The sequence below is a fragment of the Otolemur garnettii genome, unplaced genomic scaffold (assembly GCF_000181295.1).
Source record: "Otolemur garnettii isolate 467f Iridium unplaced genomic scaffold, OtoGar3 scaffold00056, whole genome shotgun sequence".
NCBI lineage: Eukaryota > Metazoa > Chordata > Mammalia > Primates > Galagidae > Otolemur > Otolemur garnettii.
The window spans coordinates 7,993,397-8,019,392 of NW_003852451.1; the positions used below are offsets into that span (position 1 = coordinate 7,993,397).

Here is a 25,996-nt window from a genome sequence, read left to right on the forward strand (position 1 = left end):
CAAATGTATGGGGAAGACTCACACCCTTCCCAGGGGGCCACACAGACTGCAGTTCATAGCTCTCTATGTTCTATCCTCTGTTCTAGAAATTCCAGGCACACACCTGCCTACCTGTGACAACCATCTTTGCCATGCGTTTTCTGGAAGTTTTAGAACAACATTGACTGATGGCAAGGTCTGAGCAATTCATACCTAAGACACCTGGGCTTGACCCAGGGTTTGTTAGATTCAGAGTTTTGTATGCAGGGGATGAGAAGATCAGCCTCCCTGCGGAACTTGTTCCGCAGGATTCCTTAAAGCTTGGCTAGCCCTTGAATCTAAAACGCGGGGACCTAAGTTTGGCATCATGTCTGTGACACATTTTCACTTAAGAGTGTGACCTGAGGAATTCAAAGAGGCAGTACAGGGCACTGTTAGGACAGAGGGCTGTGCAGTTAGACAGTGTGGGACTGGAACGGTGGCCACTCCACGGCTCCTGACTTGGGGCAAGCCACTCGGGTCCCCGGCTTCCTTATCTGAAACCCGGGAGTGGCAATGCACACCCGAGAGGACGAGTTCACACTACACGTGCAAACTTCTTAGTCATAGTAGACCCTAAATAAAGTCAAAACCTCTCAGGAACGGCCATACACACTAGTGAGCGCCTTTAAGAACAGGTTAAGCGACTGTTTCGTAAAAACCAACTTACCTTGTCTGTGAGGGGGCCTCCCGGGCGCACGCGAGAGGGGGTTCCGGAACCTCGAGTGCATCATGCGCTGGCGCAGGGACAGCATGGGGGTCGGGGAGGAGCTGGGGGGGGCGCGAGCGGCGGGGCGTGGCCACGAGGGCGTGGCCGTGACAGGACCCGCGGTGGCAGGGCTGCGGGGCGGCGGCCGGGGGAGGAGGGCGGAGGCCCTCGGGGGGCTGCCTGCGGGTCGCTTCCCCAGAGCGTCGCTCTCCTGCACCGGGCTCCCTCCGCGGGGAGCCGGCACAGTGCCAGGCTCCCGCTTGTCCTTGGCGGTGCTGCCGTCGGCGTATTTGCTGCCCCTGGGGGTGGAGGAGGAGGGCCACTTGGCCACAGGGGAAGACAGAGGGTCTTCTTTTCCTGCTTTCAGGAATCCCTCCTCGTCCTCCTCGTGGTCGTCCTCAGCCGAGACTGATTGCTGGGATTTGGACGGGAGGGGCCGCTTGGAAGGAGGCTCTGTCTCCCTGGGTGTGGCCTGGGCGGTGTCCTCCTCCTCCTGCCCGGCAGGGGACCCTGCCCTGCTGGGGACTCGGGCGCGGGGCTGGGGCCAGCCGGGCCTTGGCGAGGAGCCTGCGTGTCCACGCTGGGGTCTGTGGTCGGGGCTCCCCGCCGGCGACAACACCTGACGATGCTTGGGCAGGAGCAGGGTGGCATCTTTGGCACGGGCAGGGGCCCCCAGTCCTGTACTGTTGTCGTCCTCGCTGCTCTGGGAATCCTCGTCCTGGCTCTGTCGCGCCGCATGCAGCACCCCTCGGGAGCTCGCCCTGTGCGGGTCAGAGAGGGCGTGGGCACTGCCCTGCGACGTGGGGCGGGGACGGCCAGCCTGAGCAAGTGCAAGTTTGGGCTGGGAAAGTGACCGCCCCGCATCCTTGCTCTGGGAGCCCGAGGGATAGTGCTGGGATGTGGAGACCCATGAGGGGTGCTGACTTTCGGGGGCCCGGCCTGGTGTTATCCTTCTGGGAACACTGGGCCTAGGGTAGTGCTGTGACCGTGCTGTGGGAGGACGAGCAGGGGACAGCTGGCGCCCTGTAGACACTGGCTGCTTTGGGGGGTTGAGGTCCTCCATGTCCACATCTGTGCTCTGTTGAAGGTCCTGCTCCTTAGAGGACAAAGAAGAGGATTTGCCCTGAGAATGTGCACCTGTCTCTGCAGTTTTGGGATTTTCTGGGATGGGCTCCTTCTGGAGTAGGCTGGCCCCTCTCTGGGGGCTTCTTTTTAGGGGGTCCCATCCCCGGGATGTGTGCTGCCTGGAGGAGGAAGGCATGTGGTCATTGACCACCGTCGCAGAAAGTGGCTTCTCGTCCTCCTCATCTCCGTGGGTACCTGAGCCAGTCCTGGGGAGGGATGCTGGGTGAGAATGACCCCTAGAGTGGGCTCGAGAGGGCACAGTGGACTGGGGGGAGCTGGAAGGCTGGAGCCGGGGTCCCCGGCCACCGCCAAACCTGTTTGGAAACCTGCCATTGGCAGCAAAGGGCCTGTGTCTGAGCAAACTCAAGTGTCCAGAGGCAGGCCGGGTCCGCAGAGTCTGTGCAGTGGCCTCTGCCGGCCTCCTGCTGTCTTCTGCCTCATTGTCACTGTCATCCTGCCCATCAAAAGTATCTGCTCCCTCAGAGACCTGTGTCTTGGAGGAAGACATAGTGGACTGTGATGGTGCGTTGATGTTGGAAGCTAGGGCTTCATGACCATCCTTCCAACCCCTGGAGGGCAGAGAGCCTGGGTGCGGTTGGGTGGGCAGCAGCCGAGATGACCCCCGATAGGGTGGAGAAAGTCTTGATGCTGGGGCTGAAACACTCAAATCTTCCTCCATGGTCCCAGAATGGGGTGTCCTCCGTGCCGGTAATGCTGGTTTTGTCCCATGCTGCATGGCACTTCTGTCCCGCAGGATGCTGGAGGCTGACTGGCGGCTGGGAGACAGGGCTGGCTGGGTCTGGGTGCGGCTCTTAGGGGGCGGCTGCTGGGCAGAGATGTCCTTGGGATGGAGGGAGCCTGCAGCTCGCTCATCCTCGTCTGGATCCACTGAGTCGTTGTCTGCAGAGCTAGCCGGCAGATTGGCAGAGAGGCCCCCAGAAGGACGGTGAGAGGTGGCTGCGTGGTGGGTGGCTGTGTGGTGGGCAGAAGAGGCCGCTGCTGAGGGGGCTGTCCCTGAGCGAGGGTGAGCCACCAAGGAGGAACCTGGTTCATCTTCACCTTGCCTCTGGGGCAGCACTGGAGTCCTGCCTGGAGCAACCACTGAGAGTCCGTACCTACTTGGGGGCCTCAGGGGTCGCCTCTGGCCTTGGGTCCCTGAAGGCAAGGCCAGTGGGTCCTCCAGGGAATCGGGCTCCTCGGCATTGGTGACTTCTATTGACTGAACATCCAACTCTTCAGTCTTCTTGTGGCGAGGTGGCAGTTTTCTGGACACCCCACCCTTAGCCAATATTTTGTTCTTCAAGTCAAAAAGGGGGTCCTTGACGTTTCTATCTTGAGGAGGAGCAGAGTGTCTTGAGGAAGCTGAATCTTTGGGAGGAGCTGAGGGAGGCTCAGGTTTTTGAGGTTTCCAGTGACCATCTGTGTTCTGCTGAACATTGGACTCACTGCGCCTGGCTATAACAGATTTAAATAATTGACTGTCAAAGAAGAAATTCAAAAGCTGTGTGACACGAGGGGCGTATTTAACATGGCAGTGTGGAGGCATTTCAAGTCAATAATCACAACTGAAAACTTCAAATTCCTGACAACACTGAAAACTTATTTTCCAAATGATAGCATTCTTTTTTCAAGCTCTATTTTGCTTTAAGTTAACAGACACGGTCTCAGAAAATATATGCGAATTGAATCTCTATAAATTGAATCAGATTATGTCACGGCTTATATGAAGGAATTCTGAAATGAGTACTTTGAGTTAATTCATTTATTTTGTAAATGCAAAACCTTATGTAGGATTTTCTCATTATAACTAATAGTCAGTGTATCACAAATGCATGGTAGCTATTCTTCACAGGCGGGAAATACATGTAAGCCTAATGCAAAATGCTCAGTGATCTATGTTCAAAACCACAGGGGAATGTGTTCTGTGTGACAAGCAACCAGTGTGAAATTTTCGAGGCATTGTAAAGGGTTTCCTATTGGCCCCCAACATATCCTCCCTTACTTTTTCTTTCTTGCTTAAAATTCCTTTGATAATAAAAACACTTCTTATTCAAAAATAAGGCTTAAAATAAAAAGACTCTTGGGATAGACAGACATTATATTAAATGTCCCATAAGTCACCCTGTCAAGAGCAGGACTGACTGAAGGCAAAGATCTTACTAGGGGCCCTATACAGCAGTGGAGGGTCCCCAGGGAGCAAATTTTGTCTATATCACAGTTTGTTCCAGAACAAAATTGTTTTATACTGCAGCACAGCACAGACCCTCACAGCACAGTAGACAGTGCTGCCAACATCCGGCCATAGAGTGGGGCAGTGGAGAAGAAAACCTGGCCCCAGCCCCCTCCGCTCCGATTTGGGGTCTTTACTAACTTGTTTGGTTTGATACTGACCAGATAAGCCAGACAACTGAAATCTTTCTGAGTAAAGTGTGTTCCTGAAATAATAGAAGGCAAACTTTAATGCTCTGCAGAAAATCAAACTAACAAGGAAAAAAAAAAGTCACATTGCACATGTAAACATATTCTTTCCTTGTCACATGCCCCAAATTAAACAGTGACATAGGATTAATCATATAACTAAGACGTTAATAACATGAGAGTGATAATGTTATCAAACACTCAATAACAGTCTTTGGGGAGACTAATTTCTAAAGGGACTACAAAAATATTTTAAAATCAATATGCGGCTTAGTCCCCCCCAAAAATCATCAACTGAGCAGTTCTAAACCCAAAGCGTGACTCAAAGAAACACAAACCGAATAGTATGAATGAGGAGAGAGAAAAAAGGGAGCCACAAACGCAATGCTTACTTGTTGGCAGAGCGACAACGAAGGCTTTGGAGTGAGGGCCCAGCCCTCTCCGGTTTGAGGCCCGGATTTTGAAAAGATAGCGTTCTCCAGGCTGCAGACCATCCACCAGGGCAGAAGTAGTGTCTCCAGGATAGGTGAGGGACTTCGCTCCAAATGGTTTGAGAGCCGGGGCGTAGGAAAGAATGTATTCTGAAATGATTTGTCAGACAGTTGGAAGGGGGAACTGAAAACGGTCCCGTGTCCAGCAGACAGACCGTGTGGCAGGATGAATGAGAACGTGCGTTACTAAAATTAATATGCTAGCAATGCATGCCAGGTACCAGCTGGGCACGGCAGAAGGTGACTGCACATTCATTGGGGAACCAGACAGGGCTATGGATTTAATTAGTTGTATCTTTGCAAGTTTAAGCAATTTAAACATATGGAACCAAGAAGGCCAGCCTTCATACAATTCCCTAAAGTACTTACATGGGGGGTGTTGTTTGGTTTTATTTACTAATTGCTATGATAGACTATATCCTGAATAGAAGCAGCTAAGGAAAAAGAAGTGACAGCTGCTAGGAACTGACCGTGAACACTGCTGACAGCTTCAAGCGTTTCAGTTTATTAAGCTGAGTTAGTTTTATTAGCATATTCAGCCAGGAAAAGTCTATATTTGGAACATAATTTCATTTTTGTAAGAATTATCGAAGTTCTTAATATATGCTGAGAAGGATGTTTCACAGTATTTAAAACTATGAAGAAATTTGTTAAGTAACAGATTTATGTGACGTGTAATGTATTCATCTTTAATTGACTATATCTCTAAGTATGTAATAGTCTTGAAATTTTAAAACCACGGTCCAAAGAACTAAAGAAGTAAAACACTAAAATATCCAAAGAGCTAAAATATCTCTATGCTTACATGAAAATATTGTAAGGAAGTCATATTTTAAAACACAATTTTTACCTTCAACTAAAAATTTTCAGGCCTATTTTCCTCTCCAGGAACTCAAGATTTACAAGACTTATCCTATTAATATGAGTAGTAGCTAAGAAAAATAATTTAAATTACACAAAAATCAAGCAATTATCAGGAGCAGGGGAAGTCTTTTCTTTTCCCTATGCTCTCATCTTTAAAAAGTACATTAATTTAAATCTTTTTCATTCAAAAGTGTTTTGGCAGTATTTTCCTGAAAAAAAAAAAAACAGCATTCTTTTCTTATTGAAAATGAACAAATTTATCATTTGTGGTGGTCAAAAGTAAGTTTTAAGAGAGCCTGTGGTCTATAAAATTTTATAATTCAGATTTCTGTACAAATTCAATTAATTTGGAAAAAATTTAACCCTGTTAAAGTATGTTCTTCTGTTATGTTTTATATATCTTATGATTATGAATTTCAATCCCACCCTTATGAAAACTATCTAAGTAACTAAGATATATGAGTTCTTTGGGCATAAAAACTCTGTCATTATTATTCCTTCTGGCAATATATGATTGACTACCCAGGAGCTTCTCTCCCCAAAGAGCTTTAAATAGAAACTAAGATATGGGAGCGGGGGAAGAACAAATAAGTAGCCTGTTAATAAAGTCATGATAGACGCAACACTGACTTTTATAAAACAAAAAGTTGTTGAGTGAAAAAAATGTCTGAATCCAATTTTCAGAGACTTTTTCAGCACCACTGTACTGGATACAGGAGTCAACGTCCAAATTGTCACAAAAGAATGATTTAAAGGGGCCAACTAAATATTTATTCTCTTCATTTGTTTTTGATTTATTCCTGTAGGGAAAACATGAGAAAGAAAAATAGTACAACCTATTTCTGGCACACTGAAAAGAGAAAAAGCATTAAGTACAGAAAATACCATTCCACATTCACCTTCTTCAACTTCTATTATTCCATGAAAAGACATCCTAGATGTCAGCAAAAATAACCTGTAGTTTGCTACAAAAATGAACTATCCAATTTTTTTTTTCAATTAAGACACTCCCAAAGGAGATTAGTGGTAAGCTTTTGATTTCTTAAAGCTTATACAAACTTTTATAGTTTCTGGACCAATTAGGCTTAAAGTTGTCCCAAACATCTAATGACAATAAAACTATACTTCTTTCTTAAATAGAAATTCCATTCCTTGGTACCCTTAGGGTGCATTTGTATAGGAAATGCTAGGAAAAAAACTTAATATAGCTCTAGACTATAGACTTCTAGAAGGTTCTTGGATGCTCTTACATTAAAAAGACTGGGATATTTATTTAGTAGTTTCAAAAATTGTTACATTTAGCTAGTTGTGAATAGTTTATTCTCTTTTTATTCTTTTAAATCTTCAGTATTTATGTCCATGACATACATACATACAGAAATAGCTAGAGAGATAATGACAAATAGGAAATAAATCCATTTCCATCACTTACCACTTGAGTTTCTCAAACTCATTCAATATATTGATGGTCTCATTAAAGATATTTATGGTTCTATAGCTGTTGCTCCTACATTCGTGATCTTCCTGGTACAATAAAAAGACCCATAGCTTGAAAACCAGGGCATTGTCTGCCTGGGTGAAAGTTATGATGTCATACCCATGCAAAAACATCTCTCCTAAGAGCAACACTAAAAACCCTTCATAGGAAGACAAAAAGAATTACAACTACCTGGATCTCAGACAATGAAAATCTTGCAGGAGGTATCCTCGTTCCTTGGGTTACCAAAACTGTGAGTAGAGGCAGTGTTTATCAGAATCCATGTATCTTATGGTTTACAGAGTGACATCCCTACCTTTCACCTTGCCCTCCGTCTCTGGCAGTGCGTCCCAAGATACAGTGACCACTGAAGGTTTCCCATTGACTGGCCAGACGTTCAAGTTTTCAGGAGCTGTGGTAGGAGCTACGAAGGACAAGGAATCAAACACTTGTAAATGCTCCAGGGGATATCCTAAAAGCAAATAACATGCAGTCTCTATGTATGCACATTTCACTAGAGAGCTGCAGTATTAATTTTTATTATAGATGAGAGAAAATTCTATACCTGCATTTTGTGTAATATAGTGATTTATGTCACTTCAATCAACTCATATACTGAGTTTAGACATACCTAGGGAAATGCCTTTAGGAATTCAGAATTTCTCTCATTGCTAAATATTGAAATATCCAAAGAATATCCATAAAACCCACTTCTAAATTTTTCTTAATAGAACTTTTAAAGATATGGCTTAAAAGAAAAGAATTACAGCCTTGGATATGGAGCAAAATTCTCCCCCAGAATCAAACAACCTCAGCCACAGGAAGGAAACATCTGTCCTACATGTCAGAGCCACACATCACCAGGGCATTCACTCATGCAGTGACAGCTTGTGTGTGCCACATGCTGGGACTTAATGTGCCACATGAGTCAGAACAACATGAACAACCTGTCAGTGGAAAGGCCACAAAGGATAAAAACAGGGACCCAAGGAAACGCTCTCTAACTTCACTGCATTTATACATAGAAGCAGCACAAAAACCTAGGGTTCATGTGACTTTGAAAAAATGCTCTTGCCAGCCTCTGTCACTATTGGCTTCTTCACCTATTTACTTTAACTCTTATTTTAGGAATGATTCCCAAATTGTAAGTCCAAAGGCCACGCTGAGTACAGACCAGATTCTGGTGTTCTTTGGAAGACTGATGGACTCCACTTGCCATCTCTTTCCCCCTGAGAAATACGGACTGCAAATTCATACACAGTATCTGGAATCAGGTTCTCAATCAACACACGTCTGTTGGTGACTTGCTTGTAATCCCACCTGGCGGATTCCCCCTTTTCTCGATGGCGCACGGTGTACTGTCTGTAAGAAAATGCGATACAACGATATCTCCAAGTCTCAGCAACTGAACACTAGGTCCTTGCTGTCACCATAAGTGACGACTTCTGGAGGTACGCAGGGAAATCAAAGAGGAGAAAAATCCAAATTTTTGACTGTTATTGGCTCAAAGAATCAGCGTAAGTTTCAGGTGAAGGTCCTAGCACAGGCAGGAAAGACGATCTTACAGCCTTTTCAAGACCAAAAAGTCTTAACTGCTCAGAAGACTAAGGAGAGATTATAAAGGGGAGGGATGGAAAGGAGATGGGTCTGGCCAGGCGACTACCGCACCAGGGGTATGTGTGCACATTTGCGTCTCTGGAGGCACGGAAGGGGCAACATTAGGGCCAGAAAGGACCTCAGGTGTCTCAGATCACCCGAAAAATGACCAAAAAATCAGGCCTGTGTTCCATAGGTTCGGGCAGAAAGGGAACATGTGGTTTTGAGTAGATTTATTACCATGAAAAGGAACAAAAATGTGTCACAAACAGAAAGGGACCAAGGACCTTATGAAAGTGATTCTGATGTGTGATTAGAGAGAAATGCTATGTGACCAAACGTGGAAAATTCAACAGCCCCAGGCAGCAGATACCCTAAAGAGTTGCAAATGCTGTTTACTGGATTTCTGTTCAAAGAACTTTCTTTGGAGCCTCTTTGCAGTGGAAAGCACTCGATCCATTGAAAGTGTGCTATTTGCTACATATAGTATGTCAGGAAAAGGCTTCAGCTGAAGACACGCCACGCCACTTAACACAACAGTTCCGCTGAGAAAACTCAAACCTCTGATTTTCAGCAAAATGCTGGAAATCAAAGCCCAGTGGTCATCAGGGACTCTGCATGTGGGGGAAGGCCATGTGGCTAAGGAGAGCATCACTATGCATTTCCCAAGGTCTTTAAGGAAATGCAGGTATCTTTCACTATCTGAATAACAGTTTATATGTGAATATAGTCTCAACATTCTGTGCTCTCCAGATTACAGTACATTCCCTTCTCCTGGTTGTAGATAGGTTTGGTATGTAATAAGTAGGCCACAAGAGGGACTGGACTGAACAAGTGCAACATTGTAACCTAATTCCTTATATCCTTACATTAACCTGAAACAATAATTTTAAAAATTAAAATTAAATAAAAACAAGCAGACCATCAAATTTTGGGCTTTCTCTTGGTTATATAAACTGTTCAGTCATTGAATACAAAACATTTTGATGGCTGTATTTAATCTACCTTTAGCCAGAAGTGGTGTTCCCAGTGGCCTTTTAACCTATAAATTATTTTAACCCTAGTACTGGTTTTTCTTCTATTGCTATAGCAAATGAACATGAAAACACCATTTAAGAGAAAATAAGGTGCATTTTGTTATGCAGGAACAAGCTGGACATGAAGCAATTCAGTGTTGGGTAAATGTCTAAATGGGAAACCACTGAGTATTCACCACGCTACAGAAATTCATCTTGCCACGACTCTCCCTGGACAGCAGTAGGAATGGTAGGACTGCTCCTGAGTTGGGCCCGGCACACGCACAGAGCATGAATGAGACAAGGCAAAACCCAAATGGAACAAAGAAAGAAATGCCGTCTGGGAGACTTCTTGTCATAAGATGAAACTCTGAGCAAGTAGGGTGTGAGGTCCTGCCCCATGTGTTACACACAGGCCCTGGGAGTATCTGATTTGTGAGAAATGTGCAACCATACTTGGGATTAACTAGATTGCCATAAAATATTCAGCCATTGCGCTACCAAAGAGGCTAGCATCCATGTAAGTCAGAAAATAAAATCATTAAACACATGCCTTTTTAGGGCCAGAAAACCCACTTCTCTCCTACATAAGAGACAAAAAACAAGCAAATGTACCTCGATGCAACAACTTTCTTCTGTTTTTCCAAAACGGGATCCACCCAGGTCACAAGCACAGATTGGGATGACATAACCCGGACACTGATGTCTTTGGGCACATCCAGTTCATCCTCTTCTGAAATGACAATGAGACCCATAGAAAGGGACTTCTCTAACAGTGGGCTCTGCCCTGACTCACCTGCACAGTTTTTAGATTGTTTATGCTTAAAGTAGACAAAATGAAATGGATAGAGAGCTAGGAAATTATTTGATTGGTCAGTGTAGAAAAAAAAAATCTCCACTCTCACTTTTCTTAAACACAGCCTGAGAAATGGGCAGTTCCTTTTAAAAGCTGATGTACAGAATAGTACAACAGCTGCTCACCCGGCCAAAGACGGTCCAGGGGACCTGGTGTTTTCTTCATACACACTGTAACTTTTGGGGGCAATAATACAGTTTTTATGGAAAGCAAAAGTTTAGTGGAAGAAAAGCTTAATTCACATTTCCTTGGCAATTAAGGTACGAAATGAAAATTTGGGTTCAAATAACTATAAGAATCACCTTGGGTTCCATGTCCTCACATTTTAGGACAGGTGATTCCAGGACAGATTAAAATTTCTACTCAGACATCAAATAGAATTCAGTCTGTCAATTTCTTACAGAGATTCACCTTTGCTGTTCCTAGGATATATCGTAGTCATAAAGTTAATCGTCTTAGTTCAGTCTCCAAATCTCTAACAAATTAAGATGCACAAGGTGTCTTCACTATTGCGTTTCAGTCTCTCGGGTTTTTTGTCTTGCCCTCTGTTTGTTTAGTTTTGTGTATTTTTGTGTATTTGTGTATTTTTGTGTATTTGTGTAGTTTTTGTGTATTTACTTTACAGGGACCGTGTTTCCAAAGGATGTGGACTTTAGCTTGAGCAGAACTTGGAAATATGTAGTCTGTTAGAAAAGTGATACAGGGACTTTTCTCTGGCAGCAATTAATTAATAATAAAAGTGAAACATCATATATGTGGGCTTCTTTATATAATATAAAATACATTTCATTTCGTGTTGTGAGTTCATGAAAATAACTATAGATTATATAGTTGTAGACTGCCTCTTTAAATTAAGGCACATTGTCCAGGAAAGGTATGTGTAATTTGTTAATATATAAGTAACATAAAAGATATGTGTTAGTGAGCGTGGAGAAAAGTGTCCCTTAGTAAGTGGACAATGATAGGCTATCAGCAAACCACTATTAAATGATTCTCACAATTCTCGATGCCATTTTTAGGCAGAGTCGGCTGAAATCACATGTGCCTGCTATCCACACCTGCTAGTCTGTCTCTGACTTCACTCAGTGCCTTGCTGAGGGTGGTTTATGTGTGGGTCAGACTGTGCCTGTCTGTGGAATGAACACTTGGCTCCCCTCACACGGTGTATCTACTGCTCAGTGAAGCCATTCAAAATACATAGGGATGGCTATTCGGTCACAAGAATACACTAGGGTCTGCACATAAAAGGTGACAGTGTCTGCCCCGATGCTCCTTTTATCCTCAGAAAAATTCACGTACTTCGCCATCCAGCCCGCACCGTTTGGAAACAGCAGGGCACTCATAGGAGCCCACAGTTTGACCAAATGCGTCCTCGGCAACATACCTGAAATCTTCCGTTTTGTCAGGGCAGCCCTGTAGACCGGCTGGCTCTGCCCCTGGGTGTTCATGGACTGCAGGGAGACCACGTACACGGACTCCGAGGCTGCGGAGCAGGGAGCAAGGCATGAGAGTCTGCAGCGGGGATTTCTCGGGAACACACATCCCCCGGGGGTCTGCGCGCCCCTCCCCTGCCCTCCGTATTCCCACTTCTTCAGGACAATGCAGGATGAGCCCAAGGTGAGCCCGGATCTGTAGGAACTAAACTCAACACTATTATATTATGTTAGAAAATGAGGAACTGATTGTTAACTATAATTCCTGAAAGGTGAGTTTCTCCAGCATCAAAAAGGGATGAACGTGCTTTCAAAAAGAAAAGAATGTCATATTTACCCACATAATTCCCCGAATTCCTTTCACTGATAAAACAGAAAACAGGGAGCTGCTCTAGTTCGATCTGTCATCAGAAAAACAGGAGAAAAAAGAACAGCTGACACGCCACAGTAATAGCCGGACGGTGTTCCTTTCCTTGGGGGATGCTGTGCCCTTTGAAACTAAAATGCTCAGAACAGAGTCTCTGAAGATTTGCTAAGAGTAAATGGCAGAGTTTAAACGTATCCTTTATTTCCGGATGGTTCTTTCAGTGAGTTCCTGCCCCCTGCCCCCTGCCCCCCGCCCCCATTGTGCATGGTCTCACTATCCAACATAAACTAAATTTGAAAAGTTTATAGTTCACCCTTGAACAACAAGAATTTGAACTGAGTGGCTCCACATATAGGCAAATTTTTTCAACCAAAACCTGTTGATAACACAGTATTGGAGAGATGGAAACCCTGCATCTACTTGGACTGGGCAGGGCCAACGGCTGGGTATGAATGTGTACGCACCCCAGTACACGTGGGGAGGCCTGGAACTGCGCCTCCCACCCATACTGAGTGATGACTACTTGGAAAAAACAAATATAATGGTGGAATAAAACTTGTACTCTCAAGTACTATGGAACATAGAGTCGAAGCCCAGGTGCAACCTTGGTTATTTTCTAATTCGACCTTTTTACCTACAAATAAGGCCAAATGTAAAGCCATAACATTTGAGTGCCTTGCCCACAGTTACACCCCGGAGAAGCATTCATAATCTTCCCTGCCTCACTCTAGGCTCTACTGAACAAGCTTCTTATTCAAACTTTAATCAATTCAAAAATAAAAAAGGTGACCTGACTGGTTTCCAGTGCAGGTAGTTACATCCTTAGGCGCTATCTAGGTAAATTAACGGCTGACGCTAAGATCGTAAGGGAATTTCAAACACAGGACTCTTCCCATTAGGCATTGCAAACTTTCAGATACTAGAGAACCAAACTTTCGTCTTTACAAACATGTTTAGTTAAACATAAAAGGGTGCCTGTGTTCCAAAATCCCACACAGAGGGACCTATTTATATAAAGTGATCTGCTGTCTACTAATTAGAGATTTCAGTGTAGGGGATAATATCTGACAGCCTGCTCTCTGTGTATGCGGAGAGAAAGCCAGGGAGGCTCATGCCGCGACATGTGGAAATTATTTATACCAAGTCACTCACATCTTACTCCAAAGGATTTTGAAGTGCATGTTTTGTGAAAGAGAGGGATCAAATTTGTAACACTTGGATTCACAGAACATCAAACTAAGCTTCTGAACCGAGGAGTCACTTCAGATCTGTGAATTGTTTTGGTGTGATTAACAATGGAATTCTGCCAAAAGTAGACAAAGAAAAAAATCTGCCGTCCACCCTCACAGCCCAGGAACATGTGGAAGTGAGTCCCCGTGGAAAGCAATGTCCCACCACTTACCCAGAACCAACAAGAATGAATACTTTCCCACAACTAAAATGTTTACATGTTTTCAATGTATTTCTTAAAGTTCTTAGATTTGTTTTTATGCCCAGATTCTTGATTTGCTGAGCTCTGGAAACTAAACTGGGCCCATGAGCAGCATTAAGGGAAAGGACAGTAACTGCTGTCCCAGGCCAAGCAGCTCACACGCAAGTCTTCCTTTAGTCCTAACAAAGCCCCACAAGAAAGCTACTCTCACTGTCTCCATCTCTCAGTTGAAGAAACAGGCCTGAGACGACTTTGAGTTCACAGAATGCACGGTCTGCAGGCCCCAGCGATGGGGCTCTTAGTAACTGCAGAAGAAGAGGAGGTGGCCCCAGGCAGCCATCTGTTTCTGTGTCACAGAGATGCAATGAACGCATGTGATGGTACAAACGCCCCCTCTCTGTGCCCCCAATCAATGAATCACTTCATCAAATTCCCAAAACGACCCCAGCATCACCAGCCAGAGCCAATGCATCTCCCCACTTCCCAAGCTCAAGGGTGTGGCGTGGGAGAAACACCCTCAGCTTCTAAGGGTCTGTCATGACCTCCTTGTCCTTTAGTAGGATCCTGTTTCGCTCAGAGCCCTGTCCCACTATCTCCTTCCCGCCTCCACGGTGCCGCACCCCTCTAAGCTGTGGGACTTGCTGGAGCATCACCTTCTCTGTGGGGCCTCCTTTAACCAGAGACAACACCGCTACCCCCACCTAGGGCCACACCTAACACAGGCCAGGCCCAGTAGGATGTGCTTCATGAATGGTGTGGGGAGTGGCACTCTGCTGCCCGACCTCAGCCCCACTTCCTACCCCGAACGTGTGAGCGCTCTCTGCAGCACTGCAGGTCGGCAGCACCTTTGTTAGGAACAGAATGAAAGTCCTATCAGGACGAGTAAGGAGACACTTCCTATGACCCAGCAGGTCCACTCTGAATGCCAGGGGAGTCCACCTGAGCCCTGTCCACCCTGGCAAGATGGGGCAAGCTTCCTCGCAGGAACCTCACACATTGTTCACCATGACGAGGCCAGTGCTGTTCATGTGGCAGAAGTTCAAAAACTAACATGCTAGCCCTGTCCATCCAGGCTGGGACTGGGCACACCCCCCACCTAAGGTTCAATATTTTCAGGCAGAAAAAAATATCCTTCTGCTGTGCTCAGGTGCCCAGTGGCTCACTACTAAAGAAATGAAAAAATAACAGACCAGTCAGATGAAAAACTTGTCAACATTAAATGACATTTAAATGTGTGCCGTCAACGGAAAATTTAGAACCATGAAAAGTGTCCATTAAAAAAATACTCCCCTGTGCTATCAGAAATACAGAGTGGCTTTATTCTTCTGCTGATATCGTGGGTGGAATCTGGCCCACATCACCAAAATAGAGCCTTTTACATGCCCAGAAAACTATTCCGGCACAGGTTGCTCAAGCCCAGAATTAGGCAGGCTCTGCCACCCAAGCAGGCCTGGACACTAGGGGCCCCTCCATAGCCTGCTGCCCCCAGGAGGGGCTGACATGCAGGGACCCAGCCACACTCACCCAACTCTCTGCCCGACATACCAAGATAAGGGTGTAAACAGGACAGACCCAATTATTGGCACTGTCTCCACACTCAAGAGGGACAGGCCTGAGTCGTGTCCTTCTCAGAGCTGGTCCTGGGTCCTTGACCAGGCCTGTTGATGAGTGAGTCCAGCACAGACAGGAAAGACCCCACCCAGACTGGAATCATACACAGAACCTCTCAGAGTCACAGCAATCTCCCTTCTGTAACCTATAGCCAGTGCTTCCTTTACCCAATAAGGGGGTGGGAAAAGTGGGGATGGCCTGAGTTGCAGTTATACTCGGCAGCCATTGTCCCACCTTCATAGGACCCAAGGTCCATTGTCCTAAGATTCAAAGACAAAGCTTCAAAGAACAAATGACAAGGACAGAGCCAAGGTGGCAAAAGCATTGGCTCCCTCTCAAGTAATTTCTAGGAAACAAACATTACAACTAAGGTACAGTAGAACCTCCATTGCTGACCACCTCCCTGCACTGACCACCTCCTTAAGTTGACCTAATTTTCATAGACCAGATATGCACCATGTGTACATATCAGAACAGTAGGCCTAGCTCCTTATGTTGACCAGTTACAGTCCCGGGGTGGGGGGTCAGCTTACAGGATTCTACTCTATAATGTTGTATCACGAATGAGCTTCCAAACATTGAAATGATCACAAATCATTGAAACACTGAATGCCAATGCATATTAAACTCACCTAGCTTTTTAATTTCATGTGTCCGCTCGTCTCTCGTCAGTGGAACATAATTCATCTTCCGGCCGCTTTCTCCATAGCCCAGGAGAAAACCCCGAGATCTGCGTGGACTCTTGGCTCCAGACAGCCGTGGCGCCTTCCACGCAACGGACAGCCTGTCGTCTGAGGACCGGACACGCACACGCAAGGGCTTGTTGGGCACTTCCTTTTCTTAAGAGAACATGACGGAGAGGCCATTAGACAGGGTACCACTGAGGTTTTACAATCCTATTAAGTTCAAGAAGTCTCTTCAAACTCTCAATTCAACAATTACCCATTTTTGGCAACTCATTCTAGGAAAAATATTTTTTCCCAAGGGTATCAACACTCTATCCACATGTTCCTCCCACATTTCATACCCAGAGGTCTCAAGAACTTAAAATGAAAACATTCTATTACTATGTTGGGACACTGCTGGCATGAAATCTTGGGTGTTGTACAATGTCCCTTGTCATCTATCTCCTTTTGCCCCCTTAAGGCTAAAACCATATATTCTCTGGTCAGTGCAAAAATATAGCAGAGACACATCATGTGGTCTTTATTTACTGTCTTCCAGAAAGCTTTTTCTCTGTACTGTGGACAAGGTGGGCTTTCCCTTACAATGAACCACTAAGCTAAATGCTAAATTTCTGTTTGGGGTCTTAAGTGTTCTTCCATGTGTAAGTCTTGCTCCTTCAGATGAATCTTGGTCAGGCTATACCATCGCTGCTATCCTCAGGGTATGTTTCTTCTTGCTAAATTAACTGATTTTGAGAAATCCTCTTGCTGAATCCATTAATCTCAAGAGATGCTCTGATTATTAACTTTGTCACAGCTATGCATTCTGGAAGCCAATACTTTGGTTTTATATCAAGTTAAGACCTAACACGTTTGGGACCGTACAACCATGGCCTTGCCCACTTCTAACAGTAGACCACATTCTAGCCTTCCCTGCAGGATCCAGTTAAGCCTAGGGACATCTCTTTAATTGCATAAGGCAGTTACTTTCCAAGCATTCTTCCTCCTCTGTGTACGTTAATCCCAGCACCAGTTCTGACTAATTTTATGAGACTGTAAAATTCCCAGCTAAGCTAAGATCTCAACACTTAGATAACACTAAGATATAAAAACATAATATCATAATATCAAATTTAATATCATAAATTCATATGACCTTCAACAACACAGAAATAAGTAGCCATTAGACATGGTTATTCTGAAATGCCAGACACCTGGTTCCAACATCCTGAATCAAACCAAAACAAATACCCGCTTATAGATTAGACATAGTCACCTAATCAGTCCCTGGGCACCCTGTTCCAGAGGCTCCCAAAAGAACCCCATGTCACGGTCAACAAGTATTTCTCCCAATATGCAAAGTAGTCATTATTTCAAAGGTTTTAATCCAATAGCATAGCCCAGTAAAATGAACAAATCTTCTGAGAACACACACGTGGGCCTTCTTGAGTCAGCTAAAAAATAAATGATCAAACAGAGATAGCATTCTCTGCCCTGGAGTTCTGTGCAGTCTGGAAAGCTTCCCAGCCATGCACCTTGGAGTGGAATCAGTGCTCCTGGATGTCACTGTCACCACCAGGCCTTGGGGAGTGTTACAGGTCTCTGCTCCAAGACAGCTTCAGACTTGACAACCCCTAACACTCAACAATAAAATAGCCACAAAAAGGGCAATAACAAAAAAGGCCATTAGAATTTTTTGAAGTGATGGATCTCTGAGGGGGAGGAAGTGAAGTTCTTAGGACAAGAAGCTGGTCAAAGATGGCACAAGTTTGTTACCTGAGGTGCTGGCCTAGGTGACAGCTGACACACACCAGGCCCACTAAACATCAGCCACACAGCCCAAAGGGACAAAAGCTGCCCACTGGGACTGTCTGGTCTTCCCCCTTCCAGCCTTACTGTCTAGCCACACCACCCAAGGAGGCCAGGCCCCGCACCACACCCATCACATTGCCTGTTTTACGTGGAATTTTACGGTTTGTGACAAGCTCTTTCATACTCTCTCTCAGCTGTCCTTACACAGCCCTAAAGAAAGCAGGGTAGATTCAGTAACCCCACAAGAAAACTGAGGCTCACAGAGGTGAAATAGCTGACCCAAGGTCACGTGGAAGTTAGGGTCAAGCAGAGACCTGCATTCAAACACTGGGATTCCGAATCTGACCCCTTTTAACTATGCCCCTTCCATTTGAGCTCCCCTTGACCCCAAGTGCCCACCACCAACCTCCTAAGCTCTTCTGCTAATGGATGTGAAACAAAGGCTTTATACTGACTGGAGGGGCTCCCTATGGAGGGGGAACCCAACGCCTTGCTCAGTAGGGGTTACACAGAGTGAACTAGACAGTAACTCAGTGGGCAGCACATGACATGAGGACTTTGCCAAAGATGGCCAGAGGATAAATGTCCTCACGACAACATGGAGCTCATGTCTTGGTGAAAACCACAGAGTGGAGTGACAGTGTCATCCCTCCAAACACGATCATCTCTCTTCCAAATTTCTGGGTTTAGAAAAGTCAACCACATTTTTTCATGTATTTTGAAAAGTCCTTTAACACTTGGGGTGAGATATACCATCAAAAATGTTTGCTAGATCATTTGCTAATCCTCTTCAGGTTTTGTTTTGTTTTGAGATAAGGTCTCACTCTGTCGCCCAGACCAGAATGCAGTGGCATCATCCCAGCTCACTGCAACCTCAAACTCACACGCTCCTGCCTTAGTCTCCCGAGGAAGTTGGTAGCTGAGACGAGTGTGCACCACCACGTCGGGATGATTTCTTCTTCTACTTTTCTTTTTTAGAGATGGCATCTGTCATGTTGCTCAAGCTAGTCTGGAATTCTCGAATTCTGGGCTCAAGCAATCTTCCCAAAGTGCCAGGATTACAGGCATGAGCCACCATGCCAATGGCTAATCCCCTTCTAAGTTGAAGTACACGTTAAGAAAACTGTCCATATGGTTCAAATTCATTTGCAATTAAATTACTTAAGTGTTTTCTCTAAGTTGTATGTGATAGCCTCACCAAAGCCTTCTGAAATTTTCTAATAAATCTCTGAAAGTCTTTTATCTTGAAAACAGAACGTCATAACTGCCACAAGTAATGGAGCTCACATCCTCCAGTGCTGACTATATTTCAAACCGGACAGAACACGTTCCCTCAATGGCTCCTGACCGACTCGCTCGGGTAACTCATACTCAGAACTGGCTGATGGGAGAAGCCTGCAGCAATGAACCACACATCGCCCACTTGGCACGTAAGCTGGGCCAAGCAATCATCTGATTGTAGGAAAGACCAGGAAGCCAGTCAGGATTGGAACATTTCTGATTTATATCATGAGCTTTCCAAATTAGCAAATATCCTTAAATTGTACAGAATCAAAATCTGTTCTTTTCACAAAGAAAAAAATCCCAAATTCAACACGATGTTTTGCCCACTTAAAATTGTCCGCTAACTAAACTGGTTAGCTTCTGAACTGAGCTTACACAGGCTCTAAAGCAGTGGTTCTCAACCTTCCTAATGCTGCCACCCTTTAATCCAGTTCCTCATGTTGTGGTGACCCCCAACCATAAAATTATTTTCATTGCTACTTCATAACTGTAATTTTGCTACTGTTATGAATTATAATGTAAATATCTGATATGTAGGAGACCCCCCAAAGGGATCACAACCCACAGGTTGAGAATCACTGCTCTAAAGTCAAAGTCTGAATCAAGTCTCTTCCTTACTGGCTATGTGACTTTTCAAATTCTCCCCAAACTTCTACTTCTTCTTCTATAAAACAGTGCACAGCGTGCCAGGTTTTGTGATGCAACCACACACAGCACTCAGTGCTGTCCCCGGCACATACTGTATTAAGCACACTTAGTTAGATTGGCAGCCATGACAAAAATGAAATCTCTCACTCATTATATTCAGTACCTGAGTGTGCAGACCCCTGAGGAAGGGCGCCACGAGTGTATCACGGAGCTTACCATGATGCCTTGCCCACAGGGGCACTAAAGAACGTGTTCGATGAACCAGATGTGAGCAGAAGACAGAGCTTATCGCCAAACACCCTGTATGTTGAACATCTTTTCAAATACAAGGCTGTCTGTATCCAGACGACTTTTCTTGCACCATGAACTGAGAGCGTTATTCATCACCTTCACTGATGTTTAACAATCATCTATTACTCTAAGTCTCGCTCTTCTCGGGTGTAAAGCATGTATACTTTCTGCTGTCTAGTGATCACTTTTTCTTGGTCCAAGTCTTGGCTTTCAGGGCTTCTTACTGTCCAGCAGAACGTGAGGAATTACTTGCACCACAGCAGGGACGAGCCCATGGTTTGTCTGGTTTGTCCAGTTACCAATGTGATGCCCCAGTGCTGACCGGTGCCTTCACAAAGATGGCCCTGATCCTGTGGCCTGAAAGAGCAGGCCTGTGTGTTCACCTCAGGCAGCTTCCCACCATCCCCAAACATCAGCCTTCAGTGGAGCCATGGACACTGACTCAGGAGGGAGGGAGTCCAGCTGTCTGCACCAGATCCCAGTGTGCACGGGGAGCGCCTGAGGGCTGTGAAAATGTGCCCTAGTCTCCCGCCTCCCCAGCACCGGGTGAGATGCCAGGCCTCTGCGTGCTCCTGAGAGGTTCGCATGATAAGGAAGAGAGAGTGGGTCTGGAAGAAAAAGGAAGGGGAGGGACAATGTGTGGGGGTCAGTGAAGGCCAGCTGAGAGCTCTGGGATGGGCTGGGAGACGCCCCATGGGTCATACTCGGCATCTGAATCCCCTGACCACAGCCAGCCCCAGGCCCAGTGTGCCTGACATCTCCAAGGTGGGCCAGCTGAGCAAAGGCCTTGCCAACCTGCGTCTGCCACAGGCTCGTCCTTCCTAGTTAAGTTCTGACACATCATCTTCCTGAGAGACCTTTGAAAACTGATGCACAAAGCTCCCTTCTGCACACCCGATATCTACAGTGCTTACTCTGAAGTCTCTCTGTGATGCCATATTTTCCTCTCCAATAAATAACTTCAATTCTCTTAAATATTTACTTACTGAGTTTTTGTAATATTCAGACAGGTCCAGCTACTTAACAATAAGAAGGAGAAAGGGAATCTTATGTCTTTATTTTGGCAGAGTATCTGTCAGCGAGCTGCCACCCTCAGCATTTATTGGATCTACCCAGGTACAAGGCAGGTTGCATACATTTTCACAATGACCGATAGCAACACATTGACAGACAAAGAAAGTGAGGTTCAGGAAGGGGAAAGGGAATTGTCAGCCCCAGACAGCAGTCAGCGCTGCGCAGGGACTGGACCTGCAGCCCCAGCTCTCCCACCTCGCCCCCCCCCCCGGGAGCTCGCAGAGGTCACAGAGGTCACAGAGTTGATGTCTCCAGTAGCTGCGTGGGGCATGAGCGCAGAGCCAACTCTGGGAGAAGGGCCTCTTGGTGTCTCCCCAGCACCTCGGTTGAAGGATCCAGCATGCAACTCCAGGAACCCCCCCCCAGGACACTTCAGCACACCCCCTCACAGGACATGTCAGCAAACTCCTGAGGACATGGTTGCTCTGCAGGGGAGGTCGGAGCCACTGTCCCATCAGGAACCTACTCACTGCCCTATTCCCCTTGAACTCCCAGGTGTGCCTAGTGCTTAGAAGAAAGGCCCTCTGACGAAGAGCGAGGACCTGGTCAGCCACAGCAGTGGCCTGGCAGCCGACTTGTCCTGGGCAGCAGGCAGAGCACTGCGGAGAAAACTAGCACAACCTGGGCACATCCTGAGACCTTTGGTGCCGCTGGCCGAGCACCCTTCAGCTCATCTGGAGTCAGCAAATCTTCGAGGCATATTCAGGGGCTGACAAAAGAGAGAAGGTCTTAAAAGAACAAAAGGATGAAAAGAGAAAAGAAAACGAAAGGCAAAAAAGAACCTTGACCTCCCCTGAGCTAATCAATGCCAAATATGATAATGTTACAGCTTGTGGAGGCCCAAAGAGCCCTCATAAAGCATTTAATCTAACTTTGAAACAGAGCGAACAACCTAAGTGCCTTCAGCTCAAGAATCCAGCTGCCCAGAGCAAGTGTCCAGTGTCCTGTACTTCCACCTTCCTGCTGTCCAGATTCCACGTGACGTCTGCTATCATCATGCGGGGAAGCCACAGGCCATGCTACAGGACAGAGTCGAGAGAGGGACGTGTCGTCAGAGGGGGCCGCCGGCATGTGTGTGGCCAGGCACGGTACTCGAAATCTGGCAGGACTGTCTGGAATAGAGAGCACATCCTTCACGCCAGCCGGGACCACTGGGTCTCCACCAGTTTGCTTTGTCTGTCTGTTTCACAGAACCTGTGCGGGGTCATGTTAGCACCTACCAAAGTTTTCCTCAGATTTGTAGTCAAGTTTACGTAATAACAAAGAGAATGAACACCATTCCTGGAAGCACTGCAATCTTAATTTTTATCTCAAAATTGCAATGGAATTTTGTAGACCACTCCCTAATATTTTGTTGGGTGTGCTTGCTTTAAAATAAAAGGTAACATGACTTGACGAGGATCTTACATGAGCAGCTGCACCCCTCTTTGAAGGTGTCACACTCCCAGGCCTGCCCTCCTTGTCTCAGAGACATTCAAAGAAAAGCCTAAGGTGGGTATCAGTCAGAAAGTGGCATCTGGGCTCCAAAGTGCCAGCCTCATCAGAAACATGAGGTTCTAATAAACTGCTGTAGGTTCTTCCAGGAGGGAAAAACAAGTCAGCAATTTCCTCATGTGAGGTCAGGCAGGTGGGGACACCCCATCTCTCCAGAGCCCCAGACCTCATGCTGGGAGTGGCCGCTCACCTGCCTCTGAGACAAGCACTCATCTGACCTCCTAAGAGGGCCTTTCATGGACATGTGGGTTCGGAAGAAACTGCACTGACATACCACAAAATGCTGGTGTCAGTCCCACTGTAGGAAAAGGCTGCTCACACTGTCACCTGTCCCCATCAGCCAGATCACTCCCTTCCCTGGCGTTTTTGGGGGAGGGTTAGAACCTCTGAGGCTTTCAACCCTCCCCAGGACATCTGGCTTAATGAAGTCAAAAAGCTCCACACACAAACCACTTACCTCTTCTTTGTCACTAAAGAACAGCTGTACGATTGGTGAAGTCTAACCACATTCCCTCATGAGAGGCGGTTTTGAAACAGGCACTGGGATAAAGAGAGCCAAGCCCCAGGGTGCAGGTGCCAGTCACAGGGCCGTGTGCCTTCAGATCTGTCTGCACAAGCCCTCATCGCCACAGACCAGCCAGCCTGAGGAACTCCAACCAGAAACCCCAGCCCCTCAAAGTAGCAGAAGGTAAGAAATGGGACCTCTGATTAATGGCAGAGCCATCGTGTGGCCAGCAAACTGGCATGCCCAGGACCCTGCCCCTACACAAATCATGCTGAACTACACAGGTGACCCTGATCCTCTTAGGCACCTCAGAGCCCTTGTTAATGCCACCCCTCTGCCACGGCACAGCCCCTGAGCCCCGACTGCACAAACGTCCTGGGCTCTTGAGATACAAAGACGAGGAAATCAAAGCTCCGCCCAGGCCAGAAACATCTTCCCCGCAAAGTACATACTTAATGAAATTCATAACCAGTGAGAAAGCTACTGAGGAAATAATGCCACAGGCATTATTATAATCCCCACTGACCAAAGACTTCAATTGAAAACTGGTTCTGAAAAGAAGACAGTCTTTGATTCATAATTAATCCCATAATTTTGAATTGGGGTACACTTTACACCCAAATCTGGTGCGGAGCAGCCCCACGGGTACAGCAAGTGGAAAACCATCATTTGTCCTCAATATAAATGGTCTCCAATTGCTCACGACCCTTAGCATCATTCATCAGAAGTGGCAGAGTCGACCCACTTTGCATCACATATTCGAAAATTTTCAAAGCTGAAAGGAACCTTAGAACCTTCTAAGGTTTCCTTTATAACCAAAGAAGGTTCTTAGAAAGGGACACAGAACTTTCTGGCTAAGTCTTATCATTTCCCAGCTGAGAAGTCCCCGGTGCTGAGAAGACAGGGGCTGCTGCCACCTGTGTGCTAGTGGTGGCCTGAGCCTGAGGCCCAGCCACTGCGTTCAGAGGTGAGCAGTGGTGAGATCATGGTTTGGTGGGTGAATTATGCTCTTAAGTCAACAAATTAGGGAAAGAGCCATCTCAAGACAGTAGGCTTAGAGTTTTTACCTTCCACATCAAACATATTTAAGTAAACAAACTGACAAGAAAATATACCTGAAATTTGTGCTCATTTCAATAAAATACTGATAGAAAAGACTAAAATGCGTGCTTTAGGCATCCGTGTCTCAAGACCTGGAGGTATTTCCCATGAAACGAGTGCTAGGTAAGAAAAAGATGCTAAACTTTGGTTTTTCATGAGTTTGCAGTTTCATTGTTTTGGGGTCAAATAATTTGGTCGACAGCAGGTGTCAACTTTTTAGGCAGGCACTGGGAGGGGTCCAAAGATGAATGGGACCCCAGACCTGCCCTATGGTCTAATCCTGCTTTCAAAGACGCTCGCGTATACAGCTCAGCCTTAAAGAGAAGTTGACAACAGCCTTCCGTCACAGCCTGGGGGAGGAAAGGGAGCAGTGAGGTTAGAAGTCAGGAGAAGGAAGACGAGGGATGACAGCTGAAACTCCCTCTCTGCAGAGAAGCAGGAAGCAAGGTCACCTGCTAGAAGTGAGCGGAACCCAGGCCAAGAAAGGAGCTGCAGCAAGTGGCAACACCTGGACTGGCCGTCGTGGAAGGAGAAAGGAAACTGAGTCCGTACTCACAGGATGCTCACCAGGCAGCCCAGAGGACCTGGAGAAGGGAGGAAACTGACTCTGGTGAGCTTTAATACTGAAGATCAGCTTGGTTCTGACACATTGGGGGGGCAGGGCAGGGCACTGAGCAGGCAGAGAGGCAGCTCAAAGATAGGGCTGGCCTGCAGGAGTGTGGTGTGGATGATGGGGTCCAGGTGAAGTAAGAAGCAGCAAGCAGGGGCTGGGTGGACCTTGCAACTGGAAAGGGTGCGCAGGTCCAAAGCCTGAAAAGGCCTGAGAGCAAGCTTATGGCACCAGAGCATTGGAGGAGGAAGATGACAGTCATCAAACAGGGAATCCGTGATCCCATGGAAGGGAGTGGCTCTGTCTCTAACTCCCACTCAGTGACAGGAGCTGGCAGGTAAAAACCAGGTGAGAACAACCAATGGGCTGTCGTCATGGATGCCTGGAGTGGAGAGATACTACGTGCCAAGTGCCACATGCTGCTGGCCCTAAGGAGCAACTTGGCGGTTGGTGGGTGACAGTAAGAAGACCAGGACTAGGGAGCGCACAGGTGAGTATCACGCCAGCGTTGGCTGCAAATGCCCAGGGGCAACTGTGAGGCCTATGCTGAACTTGAGTCCAAGCTGCTATTTAACTGTTCAAACAATGAGCAAGCTTCACCAACTATAACATAAACACAGTAAAAGACACAAACCAGACCTTGATTTCAGTCCTAGCTTAGGCTCCAGAGCTTGAGAAAAGCACAAAGGAACTAAATTTTTAGAAAACCCTAAAAATTATTAAATAGATACAATCCCAGGCAGAGCTGAAATAAACCAAAACTAACACTGTTTTTCAGATGAAGAGTTGCATGAAAGCTCTCAGCCCCGTCGAGAGCCCTTGACTGGTTGGTAGCAGAGTTGGAATGTGTCTGTGTCCCAAGCCCCAGTGTGTCTCTGTCCTGACCCTGAGGCCAGTTACCCAGATCCATCTGTAGGAAAAAGCTAAGATACCTTGCAGAAAAGAGTCTGCAAAAAAGCTAAATAACAGCCTTCCAGTAAGGGGACAGATGTGTGACTTGTCTTCCCTGGTGACAGGAGAGGATGACATGGGTTCATATCCCAACAAGAGGGGTTCTACATTAAAGACAAAGGAACCTCCTGACTGAGAGATACGAGAT

The 25,996-nt window shown here is 46.2% G+C and overlaps 1 protein-coding gene across 1 annotated transcript in view; it reads right to left on the minus strand.

Moving 5' to 3' along the window:
- FNDC1 (fibronectin type III domain containing 1) overlaps window positions 1–25,996 on the minus strand; it is a 63,763-nt gene that overhangs the window by 31,645 nt on the left and 6,122 nt on the right. The window contains exons 4-11 of the mRNA XM_012806726.2: window positions 16,046–16,252; window positions 11,955–12,053; window positions 10,330–10,447; window positions 8,277–8,464; window positions 7,419–7,526; window positions 4,663–4,851; window positions 1,242–3,307; window positions 689–1,199 (exon numbers count right to left, since the gene is read on the minus strand). Coding sequence (XP_012662180.1) covers window positions 689–1,199; window positions 1,242–3,307; window positions 4,663–4,851; window positions 7,419–7,526; window positions 8,277–8,464; window positions 10,330–10,447; window positions 11,955–12,053; window positions 16,046–16,252 — 3,486 coding nt within the window. The remainder of the gene's footprint in view (window positions 1–688; window positions 1,200–1,241; window positions 3,308–4,662; window positions 4,852–7,418; window positions 7,527–8,276; window positions 8,465–10,329; window positions 10,448–11,954; window positions 12,054–16,045; window positions 16,253–25,996) is intronic.